Genomic DNA, 15,278 nt, shown 5'->3' with positions numbered 1-15,278 from the left:
CTCTTCCCTGATCCACCCACACCATCACTGTGTCTAAGCACACCGTCTATGACTGGAGAAGACAAAACTGTCCGTTAATCTGGTATCAAGTTACCAGCTATTGCTGGAACATAAGTTTATGATCACTTGCTATGTACGTGCAACAGCTAAGTTAGACTACCATATGCTGTTCCTATATTTCCACCCACACAGTCCATGCAAATCTTTCAAAAAAGCTCAAGCCCTGCCTAAGGAGGGTGTTGTGTGGCTCCCACATGGCAACAGCTGATGAGGAAGGGAGCACTCTAGGAGAGCAATGATGACTTTGCCTGCATCATCCACCTCGCAAGGTGCTCTTTGCCATCTGTTGCATTCAACATTATAGTTTCCCTTAAAAAAATATACTTTGAGTGATATTTAAAGCTTATAAGCAACTACATTGGAGTCCTATGATTTTATTTTACTTCTTAAAAAATGTACATTTGCAAACGTAGAATTCATAGTAAAGGTCGTGACTGACTGTCTTGGTTAATTCAAATGGCCTTCAAAGTGGGCAAAGATGTATCTGGGCGTCTTTTTGTTTCATATATTTTCAAAAAGATTTTGACCGTCAACTTCTTGCAGACATTTACTGGAGATGAGAATGAGTCAGTGAACCAGACAACAACAAAAAAAAGGGGAAAACAAAAGCCCGAGAGTGGATTAGCCAAGAACAGACAATGGAAGTAACACACAGAAAAACAAATGGCAATGAATGATCATTCATGCCACAAATCACTAGGAAATAAACCAAGGTTGCAAATCAGAAATGGGGAACTTGTGTTCCTTTGGCTATGCTGGCTGGGACAGATGAGAGTTGGGAGTCCAACAACATCTGGAGAGTTACAAATTCCCCCACCCTCTGTAGATAAACCTGGATAGATAATGTCAGGAGTCAGGAAGAGAGCAGAGAGAATTGCTGTAAACCCTTCACATCCTGATCATCGCTTGTTTGATTTACTCCCATCCCGTCGGTACAGGACTCTATATACAAAAATGTCTAGGCACAGGAATAGCTTTTTTCCTTGTGCCATCAAAATATTGAATCTGTAGTTGTGGGCGGAAGGGAGGCCAGTTGGTGGTATGGGGTCTTTTCTCTGTGCTGTTGTATTGTGAGGGGAATTCTGTTTGTATGAGGTTTGTATGTTTTTTATGGTTGATACGGTTGATAAATAATTCTATTCTATTCTATTCTATTCTATTCTATTCTATTCTATTCTATTCTATTCTATTCTATTCTATTCTATTCTATTCTATTCTATATATCCTGAGCTCCTTTCATCCCTTAGGAAATGCTGTCTTAAGACCTTCCCTGGACTTCTTGGTGATTTCAGTAGACCACCTTCAGAATTCTTCTACCTTGTGAGATCCATTTGTTGAGTGCCAAGGACAGTGTATTTGAAGGAGAGAGGTCAAAATTGGGGAATTCTTTCCACCTGTAGGCTTGCCTGCCTCTATATCTCTACCTGGTTTAAGGTGCTTGGTGAAAATAATTCCTACTTTATATTTGGTCACAATTAGATATGGATCAATCTGTCAGCTTCAGTTTCTCCCAGTTTCTCCTGTTTCTATTCTTAAGTTATCCACATCAGTTTGTGATTATTTTTAAGTATGCATAAAAATTCATCAGCATTTTAGTGCAAATTTCTCCTAATATACAAATTTTTACAGAGCAAAATCCCCAATATGATGCATTTTTTGTATGCTGTTTTTACTGATACATGCATTATTTTGAGCACTCTGAGTATGTTTGTACACATTATTTTGCTGGAGAGGCTGAATTGCAAACTTTGCACTTTGAACAAGTGCAAATTTTGAAGGATGGCTTTGTTTCAGTTCGCATAATATTCTGGGAGGTGCAAATTAGGAAGGTTCAACTTTAAATAGGAACAAAGCCTAATTTCTCCCCAATCCCTGGCCACAACCCAGTAAGTACATAGTTAGGGGATGTTTAAAACTCTCTTGCTTTCAAGTGAAACTTAAATGTGTGTAACTGTGGATTTGATTGTCGCAATCTATGTTGTCTATGTGAATTTTGGAGGTTTTATGATTCTAGCGGCATGATTTCAATATTAATCTTGTTGCCAACCGCATTTTTGCAATTACATTTTTGTTTTTATGCTAGATTGTGTAGCACACACTTTGTGCACTTTTTATGGGAATGCTTTGTAGGATTTTCTTTTTAAAAAAGAAATAAATGGGAACAATATAATAATTTTGTACACCGTGCAGCTTTCCGTCTTCTGCCGGCTGACCTTTTGGTAGCAGCTCCAGCTCTTTGTGTTCAGTGCTCCCCTGATTATCCTTTTAAAAGGAAATGCTCCTTCTTGCTTTCAAAACCACCAATATTGTTATGTCTGTCATAGCTAGCCTCCTAATTTGACTAATGAATTAATACTCCTCTCTCTGGGGTTAAAAGAGCTTGTCATTCACAGATGTGATGTTTTCATCCACAGCCCTCCTGCAGAGGTACAGGGGGAAGCGCTGTTCCTAGGTGATCATATTCCTGCCAGCTTGCCATTGTTACCACACCTGAGGCCTTGGCCGTTCTGAGAGAGTCCAAGGCTTATGCTGGCTGTCTTTTTAAATCATCTTATCTGGGTTCCTGCTCTCTTTTGGCTCCGTTCCTGGTCACATTTCTGTCTGGGGATTCATAGCTTATTTCACCATGGTGGTTTTCCCGTTCTCTTTCTGCTTTTCCTGGGGAAACCCACATTCTGCAGCAGAATACCCTCCTTGCAAATGGCATCATAGCCGATAATCACAATGTGAAGAATCGTCCATCCTGCGCTCCTCAGGAAGGACACCAGAAAAGATGATGATGATGATGATGATGATAATAATAATAATAATTTATTATTTATACCCTGCCCAACTGTGTGTTGATTAGTATCCAGTTTTATACCTGATGTTGAAGCATGTGTACATAGGCATGTTTCTTATCTAAAGCATACTGGGGATCCAAACATTAGTGCAGTTCTTGAGTTATGGATGGAGTGCATAAACCCTCCTAGCCTTCTTACAATTAAAAAAAGAAAGAAAAGAAATCAGATATTTGCCATCATGAAAGGAGTTCTGGTCTTTCAACAAGTTTACATCTCCTGTTTTGTGGACCACAGCTCTGGAATCTTCTTGAAATGTTTGTTTGTTTATTATAGTACCCTGTTTCTCATATTTTAAGACATACCCATAAAATAAGCCATAGCAGGATTTTTAAGCATTCAAGGAATATAAGCCATACCCCGAAAATAAGACATAATGATAGGCACAGCAGCAATGCTGGCCGCGGCAGGAGGAGGAGGAAAAAATAAGACATCCCTTGAAAATAAGCCATAGTGTGTTTTTTTTAGGAAAAAATAAATATAAGACATGTCTTATAATATGAGAAACACGGTAGTTTATATCCTGCCCTTTATTATTCAGTGACCCCCAAAGACAGGTTACATAAAAGGTCTCGTAAGATTTATTATTATTATAATTATTAAAAACAATTTAAGAGCAAGAAACATATCTAAACAACAGGAAGCAGCAGTACTGTCATATCATCCTAACAATGATATCAGATCCCCACGAGAACCGAGATGCACAGATGGGTTTTCATCTGCTGTCAAAAAACAGATGATGGCAGCCTGAGCTCTAATGCAGAGAGGAGGGAGTTGCACGTCCAAGGCTGCTGAAAAGGATATTTCCTGGGCCATCATGGTTTGACTCAGTGGAGCGATTACCAAGAGGGTCCTCCTACAGATCTTAACCAGGATGATTTAGGAAAGGAAGCTACTTCAGGTATCTGGGTCCCAAGTCATTTAGGGCTTGTAAAATGATGCCAACACCTTAACTGAAATGAGTCTAGATAATCTGCTTCCTTCTAGCACATCTGAAGTTGAACTCCAGCACCTTGCCTAAAAATGACATATTTGTTACTGGGTGGTAGTTATCACAAACCATGGGTCCAAGTGGGGCGTCTTGAGGCAGGAGCCTCATCATGGCCCCATTCGAGACATCACAAGAAATCACGGGCCACCCTGTCTGGCTAGTTTTGATTGGCTGCAATAGGCAAGGGTCAAGGAGGCAATGCCCCTTCAAACATCTCATTCCCAGATGACAGCAGCCCAAACGGAACGTATAAACTGGCCAGGTGGCACTCTGGGCCCCTCTTCCAGATCTGTGCAGACAGCAGCATAGTAATGCATAGTGAATGTGAGCAATTTTGCCGTCAAAATGGTGCCACATTTATCACTTTGCCCACCAACAATTTTAGCAGCACGATTCTGTGTCACATAAAGGTGGCTTGAAAGTGAGGATGCTTTGTCTTAATCTGGTTAAAAACAGAGCATGAGCAAATGTTCTGGAGACAGGCAAGATGAATGATTAGAAGAGGTTAAATACGTCCCACTGTGGAAAAAGTAAAGAGATTAGGGCTGTGGGAAGGAGGCAGATGAGACCCCATCTATCACGTTTCTGTGACATAATGAATGGCATTAAAGAGTGCAGGATAAACAATCCTATGTATCTTCTGGTAGCGCAGGGCAAGTTCTGAAAACTATTTTTGTTCCTCTCCCTAAAGGCATGCCTTTATTGCATCTGACTCCCGTTTGCTATAAAGCAGCCTTCCCCAACCTGACGCTCTCCAGAGAAGTTGGGGCTGGTGGGAGTTGTAGTCGAAAACAGCTGGAGGACTGGAGGACTGTTCTAATGCCTATTCTTACATCGGAGTTGCTGATTGTCATGGCTATGCTACCCAGTGCCTCTGCTCCCTGCAGTTCCTAGGTTTATGTATGTGAATATTGCAACGAATTCTACGCAATGGATATTCTTTTAGAAGAATGTGTCTCTAGAATTTCAATTCCACCCTGTATGGGGATTCTTTGATGGAACTTAGCAATTTATGTCAGGTAGAATGTTACCTCCAGCTGCCCTTTAAATATGCAGCCTTGTCCAGTCCTTTCCCATTGCTTTATTGTCCTCTCACCTCCGCGGGACCTATGCATTGAGAAGAATTCTACAGTGCCATGCCAGCAATCACATTTGGCTCATGATGACATGAAGGCAACAGGAGTGCAAGTGAAGGCAATGTAAATGAAGTGGCTGAAAAGTCAGCCCAAAGGAGAGATTTTTTTATTATTATTATTCTGCTGAAAAGGGTTTGGCGGTGTGATAACAAGAATACCGGCATAATATTTTGGGCACTAATGACAAGACGATGTGCAAATGCAAATGCTGTCACTTGTCTTGAAATGTGGAAATGGAGCTTTCTTCTCCCAATGTGGAGATACAGTGGTACCTCTACTTACGAATAACTCTACTTACGAATGTTTCTACTTACGAATGGAGCTCCGTCCGCCATCTTGGATGCGGTTTAGATAGGATTTTTTCTACTTACAAATTTTTAGATAGGGTTGCTTCTACTTGCGAATTTTTTCTCCCAATGCATCCCTATGGGATTCGACTTACATTTTTTTTCGACTTACGAATGTGTGTTCGGAACGCATTAAATTCGTAAGTAGAGGTACCACTGTACTCAAGTTGCCCCTCCTTTTTTGCATGTTACAAGTTCCAGTTAAGTGTGTGACTGTGTGCATGCATGAAAGGGGTTTTCATGGCACCATTTCCTTGCCACTGGTGTGCTGCCAGTACTTTTGGCCAAGGAAATACTTTCCTATACACCATAGTAGTTGTGGATGCTGCTACTGGCTATCTTTTAGGTCTCTAGAAAAGTTACATGGCGGGGCAGCCAATGTAGGGCCCTTCAGACTTCAACTCATCCACAGACATCACAGCCAATGGGCAGCAAGGATGGGAGGTGTAGTTCAAAACATATGGAGGTTACCACATTGGCCACACATGGTCTGCTAAACTTTCAGGCTAAGGTCTGGGTCTTCTTTAAGAAAGTCTCAGACAGATACAGAAAGCTTCAGAAAGGTTTGATGGTGCTCGTTGTAATTCCAGCTCTTGTCTTGGCTTGGGTGGGAAAACCAGCTGGGGAGATCCATGTGTGTTGCTTTGACCTCCCTTTGAAAGAGGGCAGAATATGCACCTCATTAGATAGAGTCAGGGGGTTGGTATTGAGCAGAAAACTTTGGAAAGCTGTACTCCTCTGTTCTGCTTTTCTCAAGCTCCGCCTGGAGTCCTGTGTCCAGTTCTGGGTGCCACAATTTAAGGAGGATATTGGCAAGCTGGAATGTGTGCAGAGGAGGGTGACCAAGATGATCAAGGGTCTGGAAACACAGCCTGATGAGAAATGGCCGAGGGAGCTGGGTATGTTTTGCCCTGAAAAGAGGAAACCGAGAGAAGATAAGCTAGCCATCTTCAGGTATTTAAAGTGCTGTCACATGGAAGAGGGAGCAAGCTCGTTTCTTCCTGCAGGACTCAAACCAATGGATTAAAGTTATGAGAAAGGAGATTTTGACTAAACATCAGGAAGAACTTTCTTACAGTAAGAGCTGTTCAACAGTGGAACAGACTCCCTTGAAAGGTTGTGGACTCTCCTTCCTGGGAGGCTTTTAAGCAGAGGCTGGAGGGCCATCCGTCATGGATCCTTTAGCTGAGACTCCTGCAGTGCAGGGGGTTGGACTAGATGACCCTAGGAGTCCCTTCCAACTCTACAATTCTGTGAGTGTATACATAAATGAGGAAGGATTGCTAGGATACCGTACTAAACGGGCTACTGTCACTAAATATTACCTGGAATGAGCTTCTGAGCTTGCTGCCTGCAATTCTGTGCAGCAGAAGTACCTGCCTGTCTTTTGAATTCCCACAAGGCTGTAGATTTGTCACATTAGCAAAGTCAGTGGTAGTGGGGAGACTTTCAGATTACAGAGAAAGAAGAAGTGTTTCCAAGGCCTTGACTAAAGACCAGCTTGAAAGCCTTGGAACATCTGATTGAAAAGATGGCCGGATTTGTTAGTGATGCGACTATGTCAACCGAGAGTGCAGCGCCTTGTGTATAATCACGGGGACCGAGACACATGGCAGCGCCTAACTCAGCATCATAATGTGTCAAGCAGCAGGAGACAAGCACCAGGCTCAGCATCCTTGTGCCAGGAATGTCAGACATTACTGTCACTCAGAGACTGGCGCTATTGTTCTGCCTCCAAATACCATTATATTCCCTCCTCCTCCTCCTCCTCCTCCTCCTCCTCCTCCTCCTCCTCCTCCTCCTCCTCCTCCTCCTCCTCCTCCTCCTCCTCCTCCTTCTGTCATTGATGAACACAGTGCACTAAGAACTTCCCTTCGGTACCCCAAACCCCACTTCCCAAGCATTAAAATTCCCAGAGTTTCAAACGGCAAAACACTCCAGCAGTTTTTAATGAGGCAATAAATACTTTGCTTCCCGCATTTGGGCAGGTAGCTCTGCTTTCAGGTTTCTGGCATGTCCTGAACTATCAGGACATGCAGTACAGCAGTACTGAATTTAAGAACCAAGCTGCATGATAAGTAGATTCACATTGTGAAACTCTTGCTGGCCTGTGCCCTCGTCAGACTGCAGGTATAAAAGACATTCTGCATATATTACATTATTATTCATTCTTATATTGTTGTTACTCCATTTATAGCCCACCTCTCTTCGAAAGGAGCTCAAAGTGGCATATATGATTCTCTACCTCCCCAATTTATCCTCACAACAACCTGTGAAATAGACAGATGCTCAGAGACAGCGATTAGCCCTAGGTGAGTTCCATAAATGAGTGCTGAATCGCAATTCAAATCCTGGTCTCCCAGGTCCCATATGCTCATGTGTAGAGCACGAACATGCCAGAAACAAATGCTCCTTCTTCCTATGCATTTCTTGACATGGCAGTGTTAGAGAATGGTGCTGATAATGCCAAGGTTGCAACTTCGATCCCCATATAGGACAGCTGCATATCCCTGCTTTGCAGGGGGTGGGACTATTTGATCCTCAGGGTCCCTTCCAACTCTACAACCCCATGATTCTATTTGTGACCATTCCAGAGTGGCTGGGGCAACCCAGTCAGATGGGCAGGGTACAAATCAATTATTATTATTTACGTTTGCTTGTTTTTAATCGAGGGGTGCAGTTCCACACCTGGTCTGAAGTTGCACAGCTTAGCAACAGCTACTCGATGCAATTCTGATGAACATGTAGCTGGGCTAAACCTGCCAGGTAGGCAAGCCAGGCTTGTGGGCACAAGAAAATTCCTGCTGGGTCAGGCCAAATTCCACCTAGCCCAGCACTCGGTTCTCATTACTATTAGGTGAAATGAGACTGCTACCTCTGGTACCCAATTTTCAGCTGTAGGTTGTTTTTTTTTAAATGACTTCCAGTACTGCACCCTTGGATTTGGGCTTGGCATTAGGAGCATAATAAGCTGTGTTATACACTGGTCCATCTAGCACAGTATTGTCTACACAGACTGACAGTAGTTCTCCAGGGTCTCAGGCAGGAGTCTTTCCCGGCTTAACCTGGAGAGGCTGGGAATTGAACCAGGGACCTTCTGTGCAAAGCTGATTCTCCGCCACAGAGTCTTCCCCATTAATACTCAGCTTGCACTCTTGCTTTTCCTAGTGGCTGCTGGTGCCCAGTTCCAGGCTCAGTCTCTTCCTCCCTTATAGTATTTGCATATGCACTGGTTTTTTTTTTTTAAAAAAAGGCCACCTTCTTCAAAACTGCATACATCTGTGTCCATCTGTAGAATCATGGGGAAGCATTCTGGGCTATCAGGACCAGCAGAGATGGATGTAAATGGCAGTGCTAAGGGAAGGAAATATTTAGCTGATGGGGGCAGAGTTGTGGAGAGTCTTGTAGGGTAAGAAGAGTTCCAGAACCTTTGAGCCTACTTCCCCATCTTCAAGCCACCCCTCTGCTTTAGAAACAGAACACCAGACCTTTCTCTCTCTCTTTTTTCCAGTAGTCACAGAACTCCACGGACAGCATAACTTTATTCACAAGTGATGTTTTTTTTAACAGAGGTAGAACAAAATACTTTGTATGCTATTTTTTTGTTTTTGCTTTAATTATACATATATCTAATATATTTAACTGAGCAAGAGAAACTTTTCAAAGACCAAACAAGTTATGTGATTGGATGGATACAGTACAAACACCATGCAGAGGGATACCAGGAGTGATCTGCTAAAAACAGGGATGGTGAACCTATGGCCTCTTGGAAGACTCCAACTCCTAGCCAGTATGGCCAACGGTCAGGGATGGTGGGAGTTGTAGTCCGGCAACACCTGGAGGGCCACAGGTTCTTCCCACCCATGCACTAAAATGACTGCTCTCACAGAACCCCACTGGGACTCTGCCAAAGTCACACTGAAATGTGTGGAAGTGGTCCATACTTGGTGGATCACACCCATTGTCAGATAAAATCCTGCTGGTGTTAATGTTTTGTTAGAAGGAGGTAACTAAGGGGAAATCTGCCAAGCTTTTAATTAGATTAAAGCTGCAATTCTTTACAAACTGACAGGGAATAAATTGCCTTGGGTCAGTGGGATTCGGTCTGCAATAGGCATGTATAGGATTGTGCTTTCAGCCTCACACATTTCATTTTTTTGTTCAGCTATTAGATTTTTACAAACGGCCTAAATGATGAAATGTTTTTAAAATGCCACATGAAGTTTTAAGCATAAAGGCATAGCCAACAGTTTGCAAAGCAAAGTAATAGCAACTATACATTTTAAAAAAGTGAATCATCACAAACATGTTCACTAAGAGAGTTCCCTAAACACATAGGCAAGATGTAACGTAAATTAAAAAGGTAACTATTGTTCTGTAACAAAAACTAATCAAAATTCTATTCCAATAAACGGGCTTTGTTCCTTAAAGAAAAATAATGTCTGTCCCAGTAATTATGAGGTTGGGCTGTTTTATATTAACATTCTACTTGATTAATAAAGCACAAACCCACAAATTACAGGCAATCCTGCTGTCATTCCTCTGGGATGTGTTGGAGTAGCATTATACATCTATTTTAGGAAATACGTGCAATGGACATTTTACTCTAGGGTTTCAGTAACTGCTGGGGAAGAATTAAATTTCACTCATCTGAAGGGCTGGTGTATGGACTGAGTTTCATTTATTTGTGACATCAGCCCATTCAGAGCCAGTCATTCCAGCAGCCCCTGGAGAATATCTGCTGGCTTTTGGAACGTTGGAAGACTATTCTCCAAGCCCCTTGTAATTTGGATTTTATGGAACTATACATCAGGAGGTTTGGTGATAGCTATAAAATCCCTCCTCACAAATCTCATGGGAAGTGCATGGACAATAGAAGGAAATTGTTGTCTATGGTTAATGTTGTCGTAATTGGCTAGAGTGGCTTCTCTAATATTTAACTTTGAAGAGCTTACTTTTTAATCTCTTGGGTTATTGGACTAGATGTGCCTTTGGTCTGAACCAGAAGGCCTCTTCTTGTGTATAAGAAATCCTGGATACTGAAGTGCTGTACTTGCACTGCTGCATAACAAGCCATTTTCCTAAGGCCATCCCAGTTGGCTGAGCATTGCATGAGAATGATGAATTGCGTGGCTCTTCCCCATACAATTGGCAACTGTGGAAATGCCCATTCCCATAAGCTTTATTCAGGTTTTTAGGACACATGATGTGCCAGGCTGAGCATCTCCATGGGAGCATGTCTGCAGCAGGTCAACCTATGAAACACAAGCAGCTGTCCCAGTGATCTGGAACTCACAAAAGGAGCTTATGCGTGTTGGCATTTCCTCCCCAGCTTAGAACTTCCTTTTTGAAATTGGAATGGACCAATTTGTATGGAAATTAGAATAATAAAAACCCAGTGATTTGCCGGAGGTGAGCCAGGTACCTAAATATCATTGTAACAGTGTGACATCACTGTTCCAGGAGATGTCTTTGCTTCCATTGTAAGTCTAAACTATTTAAAGCAGTACTGAAAATTAAACAGTGATAAAAAGTATAGTTATATAATAATAAGAAGCAGAACTTCTCAGGTGTTCATCTGCAGTTCATCCCAAAATCGGAGTGCTTGTGATATTCCTTTCCCTCAATTAGCTATTAACACAAACCACGAACACTTAAGTTATACATCCAGAACAGAGAAGATTAAAATGGTGAAAATTCTAAAATCACAGTTCATTGGAATGAAAGATGGATAGATTCAAGGGCAGAGGATTGCTGATGATGGGCCAAACATTTCTAATAGAATGGCACTCTATGTACACGACCCTGATCCAAATATATGTGTGTGTGGAGCAGTTCACTGCTGTATTCTTATATAGCCTGGATTCAGTTTCTGAGCCCAGCCATAGGAACATCACACAGGCAACCTCTTGAGTGCAAAATATTAATCAGTGCTATTATGGCTACCCAGCTTAGATACAAACTCAGCACACTGGACTGCACCATATGAGACACTCTCTTACAATTGGGCATATTAACCTGGATCCATCTGAGCAGGGTTCTTGGGTTCATCAAGATGTGCACGAGTGATACAGTGCTGCAAAACTGGTACCCAGGACAGTTACTTGCTTTCAGTAATCCAGTTTTCCAGACCGTTCTGATTACTGAATTAGGAGTTGTGCATGCAGTATTGAACAAACAGATGACCGCTGCTGTCAGGTGCAACCATGCCAAATGTATTTAAGATTTAGGGCTTAATGTATAGGGCAGAATTGAAAACCCCACCCTTTCTCAAAAAAGGGCACAGTGTGATTAAAGTGGACAGTGCCTGAACATGTGTCTTGCAGGATTCAGGGCGTTTACATGGAGTTGTGTTAGAAACTTTCAAAGAAATGGTTGAATAGCCAATTGGTGAGCTATGGGAGAAGGCTTGAAATTGGTTCAGAACAGAAACAGAAGTAACCGCCTACAGTTCAAATTATACACGTTTGCTCTGTAGAGTGTCTTGCCTTCAGTGGGACTTATAAATCAGCATTACAGGACAGCAGGGTTAAGAGAGTATGGAATACTTTAATCATGGATACTTTAGCACCTCTAGAGCTGGGAAAGGGAGATCAGGATAAAGAAAAATGGACTTGCAGTACAATCCTATGCATGCTTACTCAGTTTTTTTAAAAAACTTTTAACTTCTTGCCGATAAGAAACTATTCATACAGATAGGAAGGTTGGTTATTCTTTCCAATAACTGGGATCCCTTAAAGATTCAGTTAGGAACAAGTGTACAAAATAGCTGGCTTTTCTTTCTTTCAGTAGGTTTTGAGAATAGTTCTAATAGCTGGTTGAATGTAGACCTGGAGTGACGGCCAACATGGTGCACTACAGATATAAGGGCATATCCAGAATCCTCTTTAGTGGGAAGCATAACCAGACACAGTAGACATGTCTTGGAAGATGGCAGGTTCTCTCCACACCCTAACATCCCCCTTTTATTTACCATGGGAACCCAACCCTGAAGACCACACAGCTCATCCTGGTCCAAAGTAGGGTTGTTTTCAACCATGTTGAAAGCAGAGATCAATGTAGGTTGAAACACAGATGGGAGTGAACCAACTAAACGTTCGAAAACAGAAAACTCAATACAGAAGCCACGTGGCATGTTCGACTTCCAAGGTGTGTTCAAAATGTTCGTCAACAGAGACGTTCGAAAACTGAGGGACCACTGTAATGCACCATCCCCAAGAATACAGGATTTCGTAACAAAGAGCTGTATGCCAAGCTTCCCTTTTCGGAATCTATGCTTTGATGTCAGAGTTGATGCATGAGTGTGCAGAAATCCATAGCAAACCATTTATCAAATTCAAAATGCTAGCAGATGCTGTCCAACTGATTCCCCCCCCCTTCGCTAAGCTCCTAAAGTAATAAAGGAAACCTGTTAAGAAAAAATAACCAATGAAAAGGCCCTTTCCTTAACCACACCCTAAAACTTTCCATTTTAATTATTACAGAAGCTCTAAAGTGCTGATGCCATAGAACAGGCATCCCCAAACTGTGACCCTCTGGATGTTTTGGCCTACAACTCCCTTGATCCCTAGCTAACGGGACCAGTGGTCAGGGATGATGGGAATTGTAGTCCAAAACATCCGGAGGGCCAAAGTTTGGGGATGCCTGCCATAGAATAAAAGATGTGGCTAAATATACAGCAGGTGTAGACAAAGAGGATAGAGAAGTCCGCTTTAACTGCTCTACAGGAGTAATACGCTAATGAAATGTGCAAACCAAACATTTTCCATGTGCCAGGAACTGTGTGCAGAAATGTACGCACGAAAGCTAACACATCTGGAGCTTTTAAAAACAATTCTTTAATTACTAGGAGACCGCATAGATGCTTACATTAAACAATGGAGATTAAGAGTCTAATCCTCTAAGCGCTGCTAATGCACATCTTCCGTATATTTCAGTGGGGCTTGCAAGTGTGAAGAAGACAGGATGCGTAGCAGTAGTGGCTGGTGGATGGGCCATGGAAGTCCCACTGAAACCGACAAGAGTGTGCTTCAGCTGTGCTTGGTGGATTGTGCTCAAGAATTGAAACATGTGATTTCATTCACAGGATGCTGTGATCTAACTGTTCTAGCCAAATTATACATTTAAAACAAAACATAACTGTACAGAAATTTACAGACATACACCTCAGATTGAGATCCACAGTTAAGTGCTAGAAGCATGGAAACAAATAATTAATAGCTAGCATACTACACAGTAATTCAAGTAATCTTCTTTAATTCAAAGCTCAAGCAAATGAAGATGTTTCCTGCAAAAGCACGTTTCAATCAGCAAACTGAAATCAGCAAATGCCAGGGGCATGGAAGCCTCCTTCTTTGCAGCTTTGCATGTGCAGTAGGAGGAGGCAGGATCGCTCCCTCTTATGTTTAAAAGGGAATTATTGGACAGTTTTATAGTAAAAGACAACAATCCTAAAAGCACTTATGTGCAAGTAACATAATGTAAAATAAGGCTACTTGTAAGTGGATTAAGAACTAAAGGCAACAACTATTGGTTTTAAATTATTCTGCAAATTTGGAAACAGAAGTGGAAAAAGGAACCTGCTATAATTTTGAATAATTATGCTAGCAATTCAATCAGATATGACTTAAAGCTCCTAAAAAAATCTCTTTACTGGTCTTTTAAAAAGCATGCACTTTTGGATTCTTTAAAAAGGTAAATTAATCTTGAGATATAAACACAAGGATAGATGCAATTTCTCTTCTAATTCGAAAGAAAGAAAACCAACATTCAGCAGTTTGCCAACACAGGGACTTTCAAACCCTCTTGTGAAGTTCAATTACTTTGCCTTTCTTTCCCCGTTAGGGCAGTGATATACAGTAATAAAAAAAAAGTTTAGTGTGCTCTTTGGAAACTTGGGCTCCTGCTAACGTGACCGACTTTTCATCCCTAGCTGTGCTAACTGTGTGGGCCTCTGGACTTAAGAGCTCAGATTTGCCTCTATTCATTGCACAGAAGATGAAAAGTAAACAACTGTTTAGAAAAGTGTTCCCTTTGCCAAGGCACAGCATGAAGTGGCACAGCCTCTTTATGCAAGAAGCCGGAGCTGTGTTTACTAACACGTGGCACTGTTCGCTGATCTTGCTTGGCCTTTGTAAGAACAACCCCTATGCTTGTTTTTCTTCTTCTTCCAAAAAAGTAATAATTAGACCCCCTGCCTCTTTTATTCAGTCCTGGACAAGTTTACAGATACACAAGAGAGCACTATGTTGCCAAAGATACACTGAATGCACTGCGCATCCACAACACGGTGTATTTTCTATTAACAAGGTGTACATGTGCTTTCAACGCGTGAGATTCAGAACATTGTGGATGTTAAGAGGAACTAGAGGGATTGTTCTTGTCTCTTAAGCCAAGTGTGTATTATTTCTGAATACCCTAACAAGAACAAGGATATATATCAACTGCTGGACTTCTAACCGGTGATAGAAGTTTGTAAAGATCCCTATCAATATGTGGTTACAATAGCAGACACACAAGTTAAGGTCAGGCCACGGTTTCCAATGACATTCACAGGGACCGAGGAGGATGGAAGAGGGAGACGGGCGCCTTGGGAACCTTCCGGGGATGACGAGTCGCTCACTGCGGAAGAGCTTTGAGGATTGCGTTCACTTCTTCTGCAACTGCCGTCAACGCAAACTCAAACTGTTCCTGTAGATAGAACAGTTGGGATTAATGTTCTGGAGCATTTCCAGGAATAATCCTGGTGAAACATTTAGCAATATCTAGGGACTAACTGTACAGAACAAAAAGAAAAAGGGGGGAAAGGCAAAGAAGAAAATGTCCTGAGATTAAGATTATAGACTCAATGTGTGCCCACCATGTGGCTTAATCACTGCAGCTCAGAGTCACCTTAACTACAAAT

The 15,278-nt window shown here is 41.9% G+C and overlaps 1 protein-coding gene and 1 long non-coding RNA gene across 2 annotated transcripts in view; one reads left to right on the top strand and one right to left on the bottom strand.

Moving 5' to 3' along the window:
* The window catches only part of LOC132592868 (uncharacterized), a 102,359-nt gene that overhangs the window by 70,470 nt on the left and 16,611 nt on the right, over window positions 1-15,278 (top strand). The gene's annotated exons all lie outside the window — the stretch shown is intronic.
* PTPRN2 (protein tyrosine phosphatase receptor type N2) overlaps window positions 13,193-15,278 on the bottom strand; it is a 615,253-nt gene continuing 613,167 nt past the window's right edge. The window contains exon 23 of the mRNA XM_035129839.3: window positions 13,193-15,064. Within this exon, the coding sequence (XP_034985730.2) occupies window positions 14,993-15,064 (72 nt within the window). The 3' untranslated portion in view covers window positions 13,193-14,992. The remainder of the gene's footprint in view (window positions 15,065-15,278) is intronic.

The sequence above is a fragment of the Zootoca vivipara genome, chromosome 11 (genome assembly GCF_965207765.1).
Source record: "Zootoca vivipara chromosome 11, rZooViv2.hap1.1, whole genome shotgun sequence".
Taxonomy (NCBI): Eukaryota; Metazoa; Chordata; class Lepidosauria; order Squamata; family Lacertidae; genus Zootoca; species Zootoca vivipara.
The sequence above is the reverse complement of the archived record's forward strand: the minus strand, read 5'-3'. Positions and strand labels throughout refer to the sequence as shown.